At 34.3% G+C, this 18,892-nt stretch overlaps 3 protein-coding genes across 4 annotated transcripts; all 3 read right to left on the bottom strand.

Annotated features, from left to right (window-relative positions):
• Positions 1-332: 332 nt before the first annotated feature.
• Positions 333-4,332, bottom strand: LOC145569446 (cadmium-induced protein AS8-like). 2 transcript variants are annotated; one of them, XM_081628787.1, is made up of 4 exons: positions 4,184-4,332; positions 2,617-2,860; positions 1,338-1,550; positions 333-729 (listed from the first exon to the last, which is right to left on the bottom strand). In XM_081628787.1, exons 2-4 carry the CDS (start codon positions 2,852-2,854, stop codon positions 716-718), a joined length of 465 nt encoding a protein of 154 aa, XP_081484913.1. In that variant the 5' UTR covers positions 2,855-2,860; positions 4,184-4,332; the 3' UTR covers positions 333-715. The 2 variants fall into 2 exon arrangements, with proteins under 2 accessions (XP_081484913.1, XP_081484912.1); XM_081628786.1 differs by having other exon boundaries at positions 4,105-4,260.
• Positions 4,333-8,239: 3,907 nt separating this feature from the next.
• LOC145569444 (protein NUCLEAR FUSION DEFECTIVE 4-like) lies at positions 8,240-11,697 on the bottom strand. Its single transcript, XM_081628784.1, has one exon. It carries the CDS (start codon positions 10,166-10,168, stop codon positions 8,396-8,398), a length of 1,773 nt encoding a protein of 590 aa, XP_081484910.1. The 5' UTR covers positions 10,169-11,697; the 3' UTR covers positions 8,240-8,395.
• A 163-nt stretch (positions 11,698-11,860) lies between these two features.
• LOC145569445 (uncharacterized) lies at positions 11,861-15,719 on the bottom strand. Its single transcript, XM_081628785.1, has 5 exons — positions 15,245-15,719; positions 13,641-13,736; positions 13,493-13,541; positions 12,576-12,696; positions 11,861-12,241 (listed from the first exon to the last, which is right to left on the bottom strand). Exons 1-4 carry the CDS (start codon positions 15,350-15,352, stop codon positions 12,605-12,607), a joined length of 345 nt encoding a protein of 114 aa, XP_081484911.1. The 5' UTR covers positions 15,353-15,719; the 3' UTR covers positions 11,861-12,241; positions 12,576-12,604.
• Positions 15,720-18,892: the final 3,173 nt, after the last annotated feature.

Here is an 18,892-nt window from a genome sequence, read left to right as displayed (position 1 = left end):
AGTATTACCCAATCAAGTTAGAGCCTGAAGTAGGGCGTTACCATTTTTATTTTGAGAGAGATAAGTAGGGTATTACCTCGCAACTGCTTTCCATGATACCTCCACCACCAGGCTATGGCCCTCCAAGAGCTCAATCTTCTCAGTGGTCATGAGTGCCCATCATTGGATGTCAGCAAATACCAAATTATCTATTGATACTGCTGGCTATGAACGCACCTTTAAATTATGCACCCATAACCTCTTCAACTGCTGCTTGCTACGAGGCTGCTCAAAGGTTCTTTAGTTCTTTTCAGCTGTACCGCATAAATTCAAGAGGTTGGAAAATTGCCAGATTCCTCATACTAATGTCATTTATTAAAATGCCAATGGGAATTACATGAAACTGTCAAAAGAGGAAATTTAGCTCTACAATCACACATGAATAAAAAGAATTTGAATACTGGATTTGGAGGTGATCTAATGGACATAATCCACAAGGTAGCTGTGTCATACTAAAACTTCCGAAGCTAATCCCACTATGCTCTTCATATTAGTTTTTGCTTCACTCCACGTAGCTCAGCCTCACAAAGCTCCGTCCTAGATATGAGCATGTCAGACCTGATGGCCATGATTTACAATGTGGATTTTCTATACTCGAACCTACGAAGTTGATGCCAAAAGCGCAATATGCTCTTCATATGTAGCTTTTGCTTGCCATGATCTAGCCTTACTAGTATCAATCTTTGATATCTGCATGTCAGAGAGTAATAATATCACAATTTTGTAAATTAAAAAACAAAATTAATGACAGTTAATTGCAAGCCACAAGGCCCATAATCATCAAATAGACAAATACTAGTAATTGTTTCTATCATGAGCATCAACTTTCTAACACGAGAGTTGTGAAGTGACAGCATAAACTCAGATATTTGGCTAATAAACTAGGATTCTTCACCTAGTTCACCAGCAACTAAACACGATATGTTAAATCCAGAAAAGAAAGCATAAATTTTGTGGCAAGTGAAGATGGTTTTTAAGACAAAGAGGAGACACAGAATCTATGGCATATTGGCATGGAACGAAGGAAAGATTGCACTGCATCTTGCAAGGAAGATATTGGAAGGTAGAGTAAGCAGCTTGTTGTATTATAGCAGCTATGAACTCTGAGGGACTAATGAGAATAAACAGTTTGATGACCGGAATAGCACAGAGTAAGAGTCAGCTTGGATCTCAAATGTATTCTTCGGATTAATGATGAATAATAAATCCAGATAGTTAAATGAAATTTATAAAACAAGTTGGGATTTAGGTAAAGAACAACCTTCCAATACTCAAGAACATGTATTTAAAATGCTTACCTCTATCAGATTCAGAATTTTTTTCCTTCAATACTTCAGAACTTTCAGAAATAGCCTTTCTCTGTGAAGATATTGCATTTTCTCCATCGAATTTATCTGTCCCTTTCAAAATATCCAAGTCCTTCAAGTATGAAAAGCTGTCATTTGCCTTCTGTTGCAATCTCCGAAACTGAGATGGAATGTCCCAAGTATTGCTTCTTGCTGCTATTAAAGCTGAAAACATAACCTCCCAATCAAAAATGTAAGCTAAAAATTTAAGATTTAAGCTCCAGCAATCAGCCAAAATCAGAATAAAAGAAAACGCATAATTAGAGAGCATAGATTTGTAAACATTAAGGCTAGCTAAGACAATGAAAATTCATCTTTAACTCCTCACAACCAAAAAATCAGCCTCTTAGCAGATAAGAATAAAGTTTACACTTAAAATGCAATCAAAGAAATCTTAATAGAATAGAACGTATACAGAGGTACAAAATCAGAAATATAGCTAATGTCACCATGACCAGAAAACAAAGGAAACTAAATTCGGCATTTTGCCAATTATGTTACATTCTTCAATCATCAGAACCACTAAAAATGCACTTGAGGCAGAGCTGAATAGGCCAGTGTTCTTTATAAGGGACAGATATTTAATAAAGTCTCATCTAAACTGTTGTAAAGTTGCTCTCTTGAAAATTGCAAGTGCTTCTAACCATTGAAATTGATTCATGTATTAAAACATAGACATGAGAATGTTCCAGCAATCTTTGCTTAGTCACAATCTTTTAACCTAAATCTGTGTGTCTTTGCATGATAATCTCATAATAATTATAACAAGTTGCTCTTTTTTTATCTTCATCCCCAACTCCTATTCCTATTATCCTAATATAGTTGACCTATACAGCATCAACCTCCAGATCCATCGCATAGTACCCTTAAAAAGAAGAATTTCATTGGTGTGGCAAGTGGCAACATGCCATAATTATGCTTCAAGACAAATTGAAATTATTGCAAAAGGCCATCTATATCTTAAAACCGACAGCCTAAGAACTTAGATGAGGTTCAACATGTACATCAACTCCCTTGCCAAATCTTTGAAACCATAGTGACTTCGGGTTTTGTTATCTATCATCACGCCTGCCATAAGTAAATGTAAATAAAAAAGAATTACGGCTTTAATGAAAGTTGAATAATCCTAGGTAGCAATATTTCTCCTTTAAAATGAAGGTGTAATTGAATTTAGTTGTAGGATGGGTAATTCTAATGTACAAAACAGTTGAGTAATCAGCAATGATGTTACCTTTAGGAGCATCGTTGAGAGTATATACAGGAAGGCCAATGCCAAAACCAACTAGAGTAATACCGACACTAAATCCAATTCCACATCCGGCACCAACATATCCAATCACCTCAGGTCCAAAACCAGGACCCCAACCCACACCGCAACCAATCCCTACTCCCATTCCCCAAAAGGCTCCATGGGTTGGATGCACAGGATTCCATCTCTCATACCTCCTGAAGAGCCCTTTTATTATCATAAGGACCTGAGAATGTAGATAAATGATCACATTTATGCCTATGTCACTCTACTGCCTATACTAGTTAAGAATCTCATAGAAATATATATTAAAACACAAGCTATGTAACATCATTTACATGTCCAACCACTAACCACAATATCAGCATTCATGGTAAAAAAAAAAAAAAAAAAAAAAAAAAAAAAAAAAAAGCCTTTAGAAATGGTAAAAAACATTAGGAAGCATCAGAAGGCAAACTTCCAACTAGAACCAAACTATGACCATGGTTTGTAGTGCCATTGCCATCATCATTTCATGATTGTAGAGCCATTGTCATTGCATGGGAATCACACTTTAAGCCATCCAAAGGAAGTTCGTGATTGCTCTAAATCACATCATTTAGGTTTCTTCCCTATACACCATTACACCCATAGAAGACAACTCGCTATACAACCCCCCGCAATTGGTTACACTCTACATACTACTATACTAGAATGTCTAGAAAAGTGATTAAATAGTTTTCATAGGCAAATGCTAAATTGCTAATAGAGCTTATTCACGTTTAAGACCCTAGTGTACGCAAATGAACTTCAATGTGCACAAGCAATAACCATTACCAATACCAAGAAAAAACTGCCTCTAACAAGGCTCCTACCCAAGGTAGGGTAAAGAGAAGGTTAAATAATAACACTCGTAGAATTCTCCCAGTGTCCTTGTCTAGGATGAAATAAAAGAGAAATTGTTGGTACAAACAGCAAAATGCTGAACTCGAGACCGCACTCGTAGTCTCACACGGCTGATATTGGATCAATATGGGGGTAAGATACCCCATCTCCACCACCCCTCTTAAAATTTTCATGTAAAACACATATCCTCAAATTTTAGTTATAATAATTATAGAATACCCAGCTGATTATAACTTACTCATAAATTGATAAAATGTTTTTTGATTAAAATAGGGGTCTTATCAAAACCCTCAAAACTGAATGAAATTTCATACAAATGCTCATCATATTAACAAGGTACAAAACATAGAAAACATAGTTATATACAAGTAACTTATATTATGATTGAAATTCTACTCTATAATACAGCAATGGGGTTATGAAACTTAAAAATTGAATAAATACCCAGAAAACCTCTAGTTATTCTTCATCAATCCCAGATAAAACTAGTGTAAAATGAGCATAAATTATGCAATACAAAAACAATGAGAAAATCAAATGCAACATGAAATTTATAAGTTGATAAGTAAAAACATAGTAAGATACCATTCAAATTGCAGATGAAAATCAAAGCAAAGTACACCTCCAAAATCAAAATCTTCTCTTTTTTTTTTTGGGGGTTTACCTGGGTTTTGTGTGATGGCAAGCGGGAGTTGAATTCGGATGAAACAAAATAGTTGCGAGTTTGGACTGGGTCCAATTAAGAATCGGGCTCTAAAATTTTTAATTAACATTCATAATCATAAGTAGTAATTAGTTATGGATTATGGTGTGGTATTTGATAATCCCTTATCACCTTTATCTTATCTTTGGAGCTATTTTAGGCCCACTAGCTCTATTCTCTTTTGTACTCCGTAGATTTTTTGTCAAAATATTTGATGCAACTTTCACGTTTTTTTTATTTGTCAGTTTAAGTTCTATTTCAGTTTGGTTTAAAGCTGGTTCGATTAGTTAACAGGTTCAATAATTATACGGTTTAATATCATTCAATTGGTTCGGTTTTGGGTTAACTACAATACGGTTTAGGTTGGTTTCCGGTTTCAAATAACCGGTTTTTAATCGCTTCGGTTTTCATTTGGTTTGGTCGATTTCGGACGGTTAAACGATTTCGATTTGAAATTTCACAGGGCTAATATAGTTTTTTTTTTTTTTTTTTTTCCTTATCAAATCTTCCAGTAGTAGATTTTCTGCAACTTTCAAGTTGGCATCACTAATTGACTATCAACAATATAATTTGTTAGTTTAATTTGGTCATAAATTGTGATGCTCATAACGTAAGAAACCAACTCATAACTGGAGGTAGTATTTTTGTTCACGGGAGCACAAAGACTTTGATCACAACTAGGGATGTCAGTGGGGCGGGTCAAGTAGGAGACCCGCCCCATCCCCGCCCCAGTGGGGCGGGGATGGGTCTCGGTTTGGCGGGTGGTGGGGCGGGGATGGGGATGAAAACGATACCCGCCATGGGTGATGGGGCGGGGGTGGATTTTAAGTTGTACCCGCCCCGCCCCACCCGCCCCACTTCGTACCCGCCCCATCCCCACCTCATACCCACATCTATATACTTTTATATTATTTTATAAAATAATTACGTGAAATAAATATTAATTATAATATTTTGTACTACACTTATATTATAAACAAAAATGTGTGTAATATTAAGAATTTTTTTTAATATTATAATCCGTATTAATTATGTAGGATTGTGTATTTGAGACACGGAAATTTGATGGGTCTTGGTAGGGATTAGGCGGGGATGGATATCCAAGTGGGGGGTGGGGCGGGGATGGTTTTAGAGTTGTACCCGCCGGGGCGGGGATGGGGATGAATATTAGACCCGCCGCGGGGATGGGGATGGGGATGGGGATGAAAATGTTAGGTGGGGATGGGGATGGGAAGGCCAACATCCGCTCCGCCCCATTGACATCCCTAATCACAACTGCCCCTGAAAGAATTCTAGAGTGAACATCAGTTATAACACCACTGATTAAGTAATAGTACTTTGTATTATAAATTTAGACGCAATCACAAAAACCTTTAATAATAAACAATTTGATATTTATCGAGTACTCTGGCTCTTTATTTTTCCTAATACTCGTGTTGAATACTTGACAATCATACTAGATATAACATTAATTAATACATTTTGTTTTGTAAAAAACTCTGTTAGGTTGCTACTACCTTTAATTTTCATATATATTTGACACTTGAACACATACTCTTATATATTATTATAAACTTTTAGTCGAGTCTAACTCATATCTTAACGATTTATTTATTTGACGGTACCACGTGATTAATACATAACAATGACGATATGGGTAAACATTACTCCATATATAGTTTTGCAGTAAAGGAGTGATACATTTATCACTATTGTAAGTCTTGTAACCCCCAAGTTGACTATGTCAAGTCAACTCCATCAAAAGATCGAGTGACAAACATTACTTATGTATGCAACTTGGAAATTAAAGATTACTACTTTGAATATATGGTGATATTGATGACAACGACAACTCCCATACCATGACAATCTTTCCATTTCAACGCAAATCTTTGCTAAAACTATATAATACTCGCATCAATATACGTGTCATATTATTGGACTACCATCATTCTTCAAAATTCGTTGCATAAACCACAAGAACATTCAAGTTGAAGATTATATTCATGCTCAATTATGATTCTATATTCCAGATCTTTTGGGATTGATACAGCATTGAATATTTCCTTTAACCACCATATCATGAAAGGCAGTTACGAAGATCTCCCTTAGAATTATGAATTGCACATTAATAATCTATTTACATTTTAAATTAAATGTATAAAATTATGAGGGCATGCTATCAAGTAGGTGATCAACTGATCAATTCAAAGGCATCATAGTCATGTTTTCCACGTTATAAGAAAAATAAAACTTACATGATATACGTTATGGATAATGGATATACGTTTTCACTTGCTATTAGGGGTGTTTATTATTCGGATAAAAACCGAAATCCAATCCAATTCAAATCGAATTATTAATTCGGATCGGATCCAAACTTTAAATCAGATCGGATTGAAAGTTTTTGAAAATTCGGATTTTCAGATCAAATCGGATTGACCTTATTCTTATCCAAAAAACCGAATTAATCGAAATATGAAACCATGCTTTTACAATTAAGGATACATAATCATGTAAAATTTTGTTGATAATTACATTAATATAAATTATGTAAAATTATGTTTTTAATATTTGTATTAATCATAAGAACTATGAATTTAAGACTAGGCATTTTATAATTGCATTTTTATTTTCATTATCACTTAACTCCCTAAAACTTTGCAATGTATTTTAATTTGGATTTTCGAATCGGATCCAAATAACCGAATTTTAATTTGGATTGGATCGGATTGGATTCATGAGAAATTCGGATCGGATTGGATTTAAAATTCAAAAACCGAATTTTATTTTGGATTGGATTGAATTTAGCCTAAATCTAAACCGAAGACCGAAAACCGAAAACCGAATAGACACTGCTATACCAACACACTATAGACTATACTATACTATGTGCATGTTACTCCATAAAAGACGATAATCAGCTTTTCTAAATAGTGTTCATTAACACTTGTTAAACTTACATTTTATTTCCAATTTATATACATGAAGAATCTTTCAATACATATACACAGGCAAATCATTTTAAAAAGTAGGATCTTGCTAACGAGCGCCCCGAGGCGTTAGTTAAGAAATAATTTTATCGGTTGAAAGAGTATTAAGTTAGAAATGCATGACAAAATCACGCGTCATTCGGTGTAATTAATGTTAGTTTTACTCTAATATTTTCACGTTTAATTCTCTTATCTAACGCCTAGCTTTTGCCTTTTAAAGAATAGTCACAATCGTTAGAAAACCGATACTTCATGATGTCAAACCAGTAATAATCATTTTTTTTTCAATACGATTATAAATGTTGTCAAAAGTTATTTAAGCATCTTGACATTAATTATCGAGTGTGGCATTTGACTTCAATTTTCAAGGCATGTTTCCAATTCTATAATCACTTGCCATAATGGTCATTGTTTAACCCGCTTACTAAAAGAAATAATCATTGCTTAAGATTTGCTTAAATTAAGGCCTTAAGCCATGAAGCTGTTAATACACGTTCTACTTTGTCTTTCATGTAGAAAAGTCAACCCATTAACTGTATGAGTGTTTGACCAAGGCTAGATCTTCCTACTTGAAGGTAGGGTCTGGGGGAGTATATACATACAAGTATACAACTACACAAATAATATTTTGGCTTTGTAGTACTCCGTGGTCAATAATACTAAAGTTATATGACTAAGGGTCTGTTCACATTTACTGAACTGAGTTGAGCTGAACTGAATTGAATTGAGCTAACTGAATTAAACTGAAATGAATATTTTATGAGAGAAGGAAATTAAAAGCTGAACTAAACTGCACTACTAATTAAAACTGATGAACTGAACTGAACTGAATTGAAATTAAGGTGAAATTTACGAAGGATGTTGGTAAAATCAACATACAAAGTAAAAGAAATTCGAGTATTTGACCTTTATAGACATTAATAAATTTATGATCATCCAAAACTTAGATTAATTTGTTAACGTTGATAAAATATAAACCAATCTGATATAGCAGAAATAAATAATAATCCTTAATTCCTTATAATATTACATACTGTATAATTTTATTACGTATGGTTGAATGGCTTATTTGAAAAAATTGGTCTGAAAATGAACTACAAATGCACACTTACATACAATCGCTATTACATTTTTCCACTTAATGCATTTAGATAATAGCAAATGAAAACTGGTACAACTATTAATTCATCTCATCATCTTCCTTCCCTGAATACCCTCTCAATGTCACATTAGTTGAGGCAGAATCCTTTTTCTGATACCTCTTGTATATATCCCCTTTGTAGAATTTCCTAGTTCTAGCCACAAGAATCAGAGACACGAGCGCGGTAACGAATGTAGCTGCGGTAATTACGAAGTAGGCCAATTGATAGCACTTGACTCCATAACAGTGCAGCTCCTCGCCATGCTTCCTAGTGAGGCCCTGCGCCTTGAGTTGTCTTAATCCCTCCCGGTCATACAAATGCCCGGCAATTCTCACGTTGAATATGAAAGACCCCAGTGGAGCGGCCAATGAGCCGTAATTGTACAAAGTACCATAGTGCTTGAGCCCAAAGAGCTCGGATATTATGGTAAAGAGGTAAGTCCACTCTGCACCAAAGCAGAATCCCATGATGACTGATGCCACATAGAGGCCATACGGCACGTTGAAGGCTATGAGAAGGTGAGGAATGCACGATACGAAGAGAACGATGCTAAGACAGGCAGGTCTAGGCCACTTGTATTTGTCTAACAAGCGCTCTGAGATTAGTCCTCCCATCACACGCCCAAGAAACTGCCATATAGAAACTAATGACACAAACGCACTAATGCTTTTCTTTGGGTATCCTAATGAAGTCCCTATTTGTCCTAAGTTGTCTATGGTGGTTAAATTCCCTCCTATCCCACATATTGTGGCAAGGAACAGAATTTGCATGTCGATGCTAAAGGTGGCCTGTAGGATGGAGTGGTTTTCCCCCTTAGCTGGAGGACGGAACACATCTTTATTCCAAGCTGATTCTACGTGTTCAGGAGAGTTATTAGTTGCTAAAGCTTGATTTTTTGCAGGAGATACATGGTTTTCAGGCACGATTTTTAGCTCAGAAAGGGTACTGGAAGCATTAGAAAGCTTGTTTTTCCAAATAGCATATTCTTCTCTGAAGACTAGAAAGATAGGCAAAATGAGAAGAACAATAATGACTGCAAAGGTTCCACTGTAACTAGCTTTGCTGAACTCAACCTGTTTTTGTACTATGATCATCACCATGATGAACCCAGCAAGACCAAGAGACATGCAAAGGACGTCGTTAAAGAATTTCCTGTCTCTTTTGATATTTCTTCCGGCAACATCAAGGACTCGAACACTAAACGCAAACAGCAGTGAAACAGCTGCTGGTAGCCAAGAGATGATCAAGATGACCCCACTAGTGTTAGAATTATCCCCATACAAAGCATGGTAGAATTGGGTCATTATAGCCCCACCTATTCCAAGATACGACTTTAAGATCCCAATTACAACCCCTCGATTCTCAGGGAAGTTCTGGACACAGGGCACAAGCCCTCCGGTATTGGCAAACCCCAAAGAATTTGCACCAATGGTGATGTAGAGGCACATCAGCCAAACTGGGGGCTGGGAGATCTTGTTGGTGACTGCAAGCCAGATCATGAAGTAGCCAAAAAAGTTCACCACGCCTCCTACTGAAAGGACCACCCAAGGTGGAGCTACCTCCATTAGGAGACCGGCATGGACACTGACATAAGTGCCTAGGTCCTTAAAGAAGCTAAGCAGATTAAGAGTGGTTTGGTCATATCCAAGGCTTGTTTTTATGTCACCTGAGTATAAACCAAAGATATAGGCAGCACCAATAAAGCCAAGGATCATGAGGGTAGAAAATACAATGAAGAAGCGCCCTGCTAGGAGCTGTACTGTGAAGCTCCTAGCACTAGCACAACCACCATTGAAATTATCAGTGGACATTTTAGAGTCTTTAATTTTGTTTCCTACTATTTTTCTCTTGTATGCTCTCTTTTATTCGGTTTAGTGATTGGATTCCCTTACTAGGAGAGTAGGAGATATAATGGGAATTGTTTAGGCTTCTGTGGCTTCTGCACTCCAGTTTCTGGGGAAAGTGGGTTTCATTTATACTTGCAAGTGCATTTCGTATGAAGATTGTTTATTGTAATAGTAGCTGTCATTCTTGTGCAACTGTCTGAATTGTTCAGTATATCTATAGAAATATAATTATTTAATTCAAAGCATTTGATAGAGTAAATATTTTTTTGTGTATATATTTAGACCATCTAAACTTATGTACAGTATATACTTTCTTGAAATTAACAGTAGCTGTTCTTCCGCAATTGTCAAGTTGGCATAATTATTTGACTGTGTAAAATATAATTAGGTAGCTTATACATATTATTGTGAATCTTGATGCATCTTTAATACTATAGGCTGTTTGCAAAATAATTTAGTAGTTTAATATGGTCGTGATTAGTGGTGCTCGCAACAAAGAAAGAACCAATCACAATCATATTGTATCCTTAATCATGGGAACAAGAAGTTCCTGAACATAACTGTGGCAAAACTATCTCTAACATAAAAAAATAAAATAAAAAAGGTTTAGAAATTGGTTTCTTTTGTATACATGATCCTGATGAGTTTAAGCTCAGTCATATCTTATCTAAATTTTTTGAAAGAACACCATAGAAGAGTAAGAGATGCTCAAGGTTTAAGTAAGAAATAGTCAACTAATTAATACTTATGAAAGGAAATTACATAAGAAAGTATATATGAAGTAATTTAGTTTATTTAAAGGTTATTGAGCAAATTTTTTGTAACACTTTTTATTGAATCTAACAACCTACGCTAATGAATGCAACATGCCAACATGGAAGCTATAAATACTTCTAGTTGAAAATTGTCTTGCTGTGCCCATAAACTACGGTGCTTCTTATTTTGAGTGCATCTCATTTCCGTTAATTATTTAACAAAAAAAATACATATTTCTCAGCATAATCATATATTCATATCATACGTCAATGGTGCAAAAAACCATTACTAAAAAATAAATAAATAAAGATTGAAGTTAAAGTTCCATATCATGCCAAGAGTTTTAAGATATTTCTGATATTAGCTGGTCTTGCCCGATACCATGGTGGTTCCTTCCGAGTATTTTGAGCACATCTTGTTCAGTATATTGTTAACTTTAAAAAAAAAAAAATGTTTAATGCTGTGGATAAAAAAAGTTTAAGAGTTATTACATTCATATTACAGACTTACAGTATTATACTTGACAAGTCAATGCAAGGACCCAAATAAATATTAACGTAGAAGTTCCATGCCCACTTGTGATTCCAGATTTTATGGGATTGCTAGTTACTAACTTACTACAGCTTCCAAAATCTCTGAGGCATTGACAAATTACTAAAAATAGATTTAGTGAGACCATGAAATTAGGGACATCACATACATTGCTAGAATCGTCGTTGAACATTTCTATAGCAAATTCTGAGCCCAATCCAGTTACAAAGTTGGGTTTCTATATTTGGGCTGACATTATTGGGTTGAAGTCCAATCCAATCAGCTCAATAACACGATCAAACAATTTGAGACAGACTTTAAATTATGCATAACATGTCAAAGATTCCTAAGCTAGTCCGTATTTCTATGGCTTGAGAAATTTTATTCTATATTCCAGGACAAGACAACAACGCATAAGCAATCCAATAAAGCAAAGCAAGAATTAGAATATAATTCGTACCTCAAGTAACACTAACAGAACACTGATCTGACTTTATACAGCGCTCCAGAAATATAAAATAGCCTCAGTTTGTGTTAGTTTTCTTATAGCCCTTTCTCATGAATGTGTTTCTCCTTCACAACTTACTGCAGTATTATGTTTTTCACCTATTTACCTGCTAAAATGGAATGCTCTCTACGTGATTATAATCTTTTGTACCGACACTAAGGACTAGGTAGGCCAGGGCATCTAAATAAGTTTCTCACTCGATACTTCTGACACCAAACTGTCTGAATTGCAGCAGCTTGTCCCTGAAATTCCATCAAAGATACTATTTTTAAAAAGGCCTAAGGTGCCATTGTAGGAAGAGTTGATTCAAGTTGAAGGATGAAAAGCAAACAGCCTAAAATTGGTGGCACGCGACATATATGGAACAATCATATGAAACTAAGGTATCTTTCAAAACTTAGCAATGTGATTGTACTATACCAGGCTAAGAAAGCAATATAGAGAATGGATACACAGAATCAACAAGGCAATCAAAGAACCATTTAGTCATGCAAATGCTAACTGATCCACATACAAGTTATCCAAATTATAAGCAGCATACTTAAAGTGACAGTGATTTGACTAGTTTCTACTTACCAGGTCACCAGGATACAGCACAAAGCAACTTAAGCTGCTGGAAAGATCCCATGGCGGTTTCGCAGAGAATTAATCGCTTTCTCATAAAAATCTGCTTTCTCAGGGATGGTTGTCTTGCACACTGCATACAATAACAAAAGGGTATCATTAAATCTAAAAGCTCGCAGATGACAAGAGCTCAATGCACTGCATTCTTAAAAGGTATTCCGGCTCATTAACTACAATTCTATAGGTCTCATGCAAATTGCTGATGAGCAAACTGAGCCTAACCAACTAAAATGACTTCTCCAAACCTTGTCTGTTTGAGTTGATAACGGTATCGAGAGCCTTTTTTGGTCTAAAGAGCATGAAGTAGAGGAAAGAATGAATTCTACCCCCACCCCCAAAAAAAAAATGCTTCAGCAGTTCTGAGTTTCAATCTTGAGCTATCGTTAATTTGAAATTTTGAACTGCAACACCTTTGCATGTGCCAAAAACAAAGCCAGTGTCGCTAGTACTTTAACGCTGCCATTGACTGAGTCGAATTGCAAAACACTTTACATGAAGCACTACTGATCAAGAGCTCTATAATATCTTTTATAACCTAGCCTCCAAACAGGAGAAAATTGAAAACCTTAAAACCTCTTGCAGAATTTATTTTAACCACATTTAGAATAATTTTAAAAATAACAAATTTCTAAGGATCCCCTACAGCAAGCAAACAGTAGCCAAGCCAGAGACCTAAGTAAAAACTACCCCCAAACACCAATTATCAAAAATAAGAGAAAGAAGTTAAACTGCAAAGGAAAAAAAAATATACACACTTTTGTACTGTTATTTAAACACGGGATACTCTTGTCAGCAGATCATGCACAAAATGGATGACAATCACTAAGATGACAAATGTCGCTCAAGTGTATGAAAAGTCAGTTACATACCACGAGTTGCAGTGGTTTGTGCATCCCCTATAAACTCGGCATACGAACTCTGTTGGTATAAAAAAAAAATCTCAATTAACTTCAATCAAACAACACTGATCTTCCCATACATTAGCAACACTTACTGCATAAAACAATGATGTAATACCTTCATTGCATCACAGCTTTCAGTAATCCTTTCAGACATCTTCTTAAATTCCTTATCTGTCTCATCCATGAGTTGCTGACATGCTTGAGCCTGAATCTGTAAAAATAATAAACACAAAATAATTAACATTGCAGCTTTATAGATAGTTTTATAGAGCCACAAAGTTTCAAACAGTTTACTTTTCGATACTAGTCTTAGATAGAGTGTACTCCATGCTAATCTCAATATCAGAAATGAAATCATACATTACTCTATTTAGAGGCACATAATTGTATTGAAATTTGGATTTCCAGGCAATCAGATACAAAGTCTTAGTATAGCATATATTAGGACCTCTGCCTCATCTCGCATTGAAATCTGTGCATAATCGAACAAGTTTGAAAATTTTATTGAAGAAATAGAGCTACAAGATACAGAGATATGAGATAAATATGCAAATTGCCTGCACACACAAACTCATATAAGATCTTTTAGTCTCCAGCCTCCACTGCAGAAAATTAATAATTGCAATACTTATTAGAGTAGATTAATTAATTCAGCATAGATCAAGATATATGATACAAAGTAGCTCATGTACAATATTAGCAAAGTTTATGTAAAACATTCAGAGGATCAAATTAACAGAATCATTTTAGACACCATATTTCCACTTTTACACAAAATGTAATTCAGTGTCCAACAGTTAAACTACCTACAGAGATGGCAAATGGACTGATTCCTCAAATCTCAACCCACATTCATATAAGCTAATGAGTTGTAACTGCAGAGTTCCATCATTCAATTCGAATCGACACAGCTTATTATTGTAATAGAAAACCAATTCTCAGACTCTCAATGAGTCTCAGCAAATTCAATGAAAAGCATCCAAAATTCCACAACTACTAGGAGTAAAGCACAGAATTGACATTTTACCTTTCGCGATTCTTCATATTGCACCTAAAATCTATACTAGAGCAATAGGCAAAAAAATCAAACTGTCCAAAACCTAATCAAGCCCTAATAGTTCAAAATTACACTTAGGCGCTATTAATATTATAAACAACTTCGCCGGTAATGAAATATCAATCACTGGAAACAACAAAAGCATACAGAACTGTCGAATAGTATCCAAATCACTAATTTGAGCAAATCAAAGAATTCAGGCAATTAATTGATATTAAGATGCTGATTGTTCAAAATCGCACTAAATTCTCTATTAATACTACAAATTAATTCGCATCGAACTCAATTCTCAATCATATTAACGACAAAAGAATACAAAATTCACAATAAATAACCTAGTCGCTTGAAAAATTCCAGCGTTTCAATACAATTTACATCTATTCACATTCAAAATTCAGCACAAAATATCAGCGAAAACCTAAAAACAATTTCCGAAACGAATCAACCTAACTGCACACAATTTTAGTGTTTCATTCAACTCAATACATATTTCAATTTCGATACATAAAATATCAGCGAATACCTAAAATTAGTTTCCAAACGAATTAACCTAACTGCTTACACAATTCTAATGTTTCATTATTTCACTTTCAATTCAAAATTCAGCAAAATATCAACCGAAACCTTGAGAAAAATTTCAGAGTCAAATTTGAGAGAGATACCTTCAAGCGTTTGTGAAGGCGAGAATTAGTGGATTCGACCTCCTTGATTATATCAGAGTGAGAGCGATCAGCCTGTCGCTTGATCGAGTCCAATTCAGACGACACCATTTCCTTCAGCTCCGATATCGAAGACAGCGCCTCCAATTTGCGTTGCGGCGAAGACTTCAGCGGCGATTTCCGGCGAGTTCCAGAGTTTGACGGCGGAGAATTGAGCTTGAATTCGAAGGATTTTTCCGGCGATAATTCGGTAGACTTGTTGCGAGTGTTCACTGCATTTCCTTCTGGTGGCGATGCTAGGAAATCGGCTGCTGATGTCTTCTTCGTCGCTGCTCTTCCTCATCTCTCTCTCTCTAGAATTGTCTCTCTAGCTTTCTTTCTCTCTCTAGTTTTCTCTCTGAAAATGATGATTTATGTGAATGGTGAAATGAATGGCGGGAGCTCGGGTAACGTTTATACTTTATATAGGGAAGAAGTTGATGGAGAATTTTGAATTCTGATGGAAATTTGTGGGTTTGGGCATTTGAGCATAATAATATACTACGTAGTTTGTATTGGGCCTAATCTGTGCACAAATAACGCCATCTCTCTTTTTTTTTTTTTTTTTCCTTCTTTTTTCCTGAGATGAGAGACCATGAGGCTCATGAGAACATGCTTGCTTCTTCTTGATTTAACTTTGCATCTTTGTGATAAATAAAGTACGAGTAAGAATTTGTTATATACACCCGGAGTCATTTGCTCATTTAATCAACAAATGAAATTTGCTCATTTGTTGATTAAATGAGCATAAATGACTCCGAATGTACATAATAGGCACTCGTAGTTTACTTATAGGGTAGATTTTTATGGTATCATATATAAAGTATGATTCAAGTTGTATTGTAAATCTCTTTTCAATTGGGTAAGAAATTGGATGTTATGGCATGATGTCCAACTCCTTATATGATTGATTTTGATTTATTTTTTAATTTTAATCGACTTAACATTTTAAGAATATTCATCTTAGAGGGATTACGGTTTTTTTTTTTTTAATCCTTGTGAGTCATCCCCTTTATACTTCATAGAAAAATCTTACAAAGTATTTTGCACTCTAAATGATTGATAATTAAAGATATTATTGATCAAAGTTCTACAACAACATATGTGTCAAGTCAACTTGTTGTCAAAACTTTGCACAATTACATGCAACATGTTAACCATAGTCTATATGTCTAGCTAACTTATTCTCGTATAAATCTATGTTTTACACAAGTCTTTTCTTTTGACACATTCAATATTTTTGTACTCAAAATACTACTTCCATTCCTTATTATTTGTCTAGATTTCATTTCAATATTTTTTTTTCTCAAGTTAATTATCTTGATTTTTTTAATTCTTTTTTGTTTCCCTCTCACCAATTCTTCTCAAGTCCCAAGTTCCCAACCAAAAGATAAAAATGTTGCCTTACCTCAATAGGATGGGCAAACAAAAGGGTGAAGATAATAGTTTAAGTATATATAAGTATACTTTTGTAGACTACATTACTCGAACAAAGACAAAGCACAAAACACATTGAAGAAGCAAAGCAAATAAAACAACCTTGGGAACAAGGAAACATAATAAAATGGCTTGGGGATTGAGATTTCTACTTTAAGACATGATCACTCAATATCTTTTTGGCAAACTACGTACCTTTATAAAGTTGCATATTTATATATGTTTATTTTGTTCCCCATGAAACCCCAACATTCCTAACGTTAAGTTAAAGTTCTCAAAGTAGTTTTTGACAATATGTTGAATGCCCTTTTGCTTAATGTATGTGTACTAGTTGAATGATTGGCGCACGGATCAATCAAGAGACCGGGAGAATTTTTTGTATTTCAAGTAGGCGATGTGGCGATGTGAAAGTGTTTCCAACTACGGAATATATTGATTTTATGTTACAATAATACTTACAAAAGTACTCTCCTTTAAGAAATATATGTATTCTCATTTAAGGAATGCTAATTGTATTTCCAACATCATAATAATTCAAATTTTAGGGGTTCTTGGGTTCTTCTAAACACACAACACCATAATAAACGTTGTGAAGATATTTTTAAAATTTAAATAACTAAAAGAACATTAACTAAGATGAAAGAAAGTTTAGTCAAAGTTATCAACCAAAGACAAATTAAACTTATAGGAATGATCTTTTAGCCTTCTTAACACTTAAGCACTGATAAAGACAAAGTTTTGTAAAAGTTAAGAATACATGTAATAGGTTTGTGCATTTCTACTTATACTCCCTTTTTTAATAAGAAAAGATACACATAAACTTAAAAACCCCTTTTTATTTTTGAAATTTAACTTACTAGTATTTAAAATGATATGGATCCGAGTAGAAAGAAAATATACTACTCCGTAATCCGTATGTAAATACATGTAGTCGATGTAGATATTATTAAGTTTGCATGTATTGTTCTAAATGTAAAAGATTAAGAATTTTGCTAACAAACGCCCCTGAGGCATTCAATAAACTCATAAACATTTAAAATACTTTCTAAAGTGGTACTCCGTATTAATTTAGAAATATATGACAAAATTACGTATCGATTGGTGTAATTAATGTTCATTTTAATTTGATATATTTACTTTTAGTTGTCTTATCCAAATTAAACTTTTACTGTATCAAAGAATAATATTTGGTAACACATTTTACTTTTAATAATTTATTAATCTTATTTGAACCGAAATTACACATTTAGGCCCCGTTCTCTTCACCTTATTTTTGCTGAACTGAAATTATTTTTACTAAAATAAAATTATATTTGCTGAACTCTAATTATTTTTACTGAACTTAAATTAATTTACTGAAATGAAATTATTTTTGTTGAACTGAAATTATTTTTACTAATTTTCTGATATAATTCTTCTTTAAGAAAACTAAATTTTACTGAACTGAAATTATTTTTACTGAAGTGAAATTAATTTTACTGAACTGAACTTATTTTTACTGAACTGAAATTATTTTTACTTAATATTACTTTTTTAAGGTGAAGAGAACATGGCCTTATTGAGAGTAAATTGGAGAGACAAATACAACTTGGTGATCATTATATTGGGCCTCTTAAGTCCTAAACAAATCTACATTGAGATTAGGGAACGGACCAAAAAGAGCAAAACTAAAGCTTTAAAAAATTTCAACTTAAAAAATGTGGCCATAAATCCTTAGTTATAAACTTACAATTAAAACTGTTAAGGTTTATAAAATCATACAATAAGATTACTTAGTACCTTTGTTAGTTGGACCAAGACTATGCTTTTCTTGTTTTAGAAGAAGTTAATTAGTGGTCCATTTTAATTAAGGGGAGAAAAGTAACGCTTTTCTTGGTTTGAACATGAGAGTGAGAAAGAGAAGGTGCTTCGTTGCTTTAAGTCAGACACAGGTAAAGCCCAGGGGGCAGGAGATCAGAAGAATAAATTTAAAGCTTTTTAAAATTTGTTGATGATTTTAAAGGCAATTATTTCATCTTGCCTCCTAAAAATTACCAAAATAAAGAATGTAATTAGGCCTCGATTATTAGGAACAAAATAGCAAATTCAGTGCAATAATGCTAATGCTTACGAAATTATGTTTGTATCGTACATTGTTTATTTTAATAGATTTTATTTGACTCGACAACATAAGGC

This window comes from Chenopodium album, chromosome 11 (genome assembly GCF_948465745.1).
Source record: "Chenopodium album chromosome 11, dcCheAlbu1.1, whole genome shotgun sequence".
In the NCBI taxonomy this organism is placed as follows: Eukaryota; Viridiplantae; Streptophyta; class Magnoliopsida; order Caryophyllales; family Amaranthaceae; genus Chenopodium; species Chenopodium album.
The sequence above is the reverse complement of the archived record's forward strand: the minus strand, read 5'-3'. Positions and strand labels throughout refer to the sequence as shown.

Excerpts from the sequence above, each read along its gene's own strand:
- LOC145569444 (XM_081628784.1), bottom strand. The coding sequence starts at position 10,168 with ATGTCCACTGATAATTTCAATGGTGGTTGTGCTAGTGCTAGGAGCTTC.
- LOC145569445 (XM_081628785.1), bottom strand. The coding sequence starts at position 15,352 with ATGGTGTCGTCTGAATTGGACTCGATCAAGCGACAGGCTGATCGCTCT. Across the intron at positions 13,542-13,640 it reads AAAGCTGTGATGCAATGAAG|AGTTCGTATGCCGAGTTTAT; the intron begins GTATTACATCAT and ends TTATACCAACAG. Across the intron at positions 12,697-13,492 it reads ACAAACCACTGCAACTCGTG|TGTGCAAGACAACCATCCCT; the intron begins GTATGTAACTGA and ends TATTGTATGCAG.
- LOC145569446 (XM_081628786.1), bottom strand. Across the intron at positions 1,551-2,616 it reads TCTCAACGATGCTCCTAAAG|CTTTAATAGCAGCAAGAAGC; the intron begins GTAACATCATTG and ends TTATGTTTTCAG.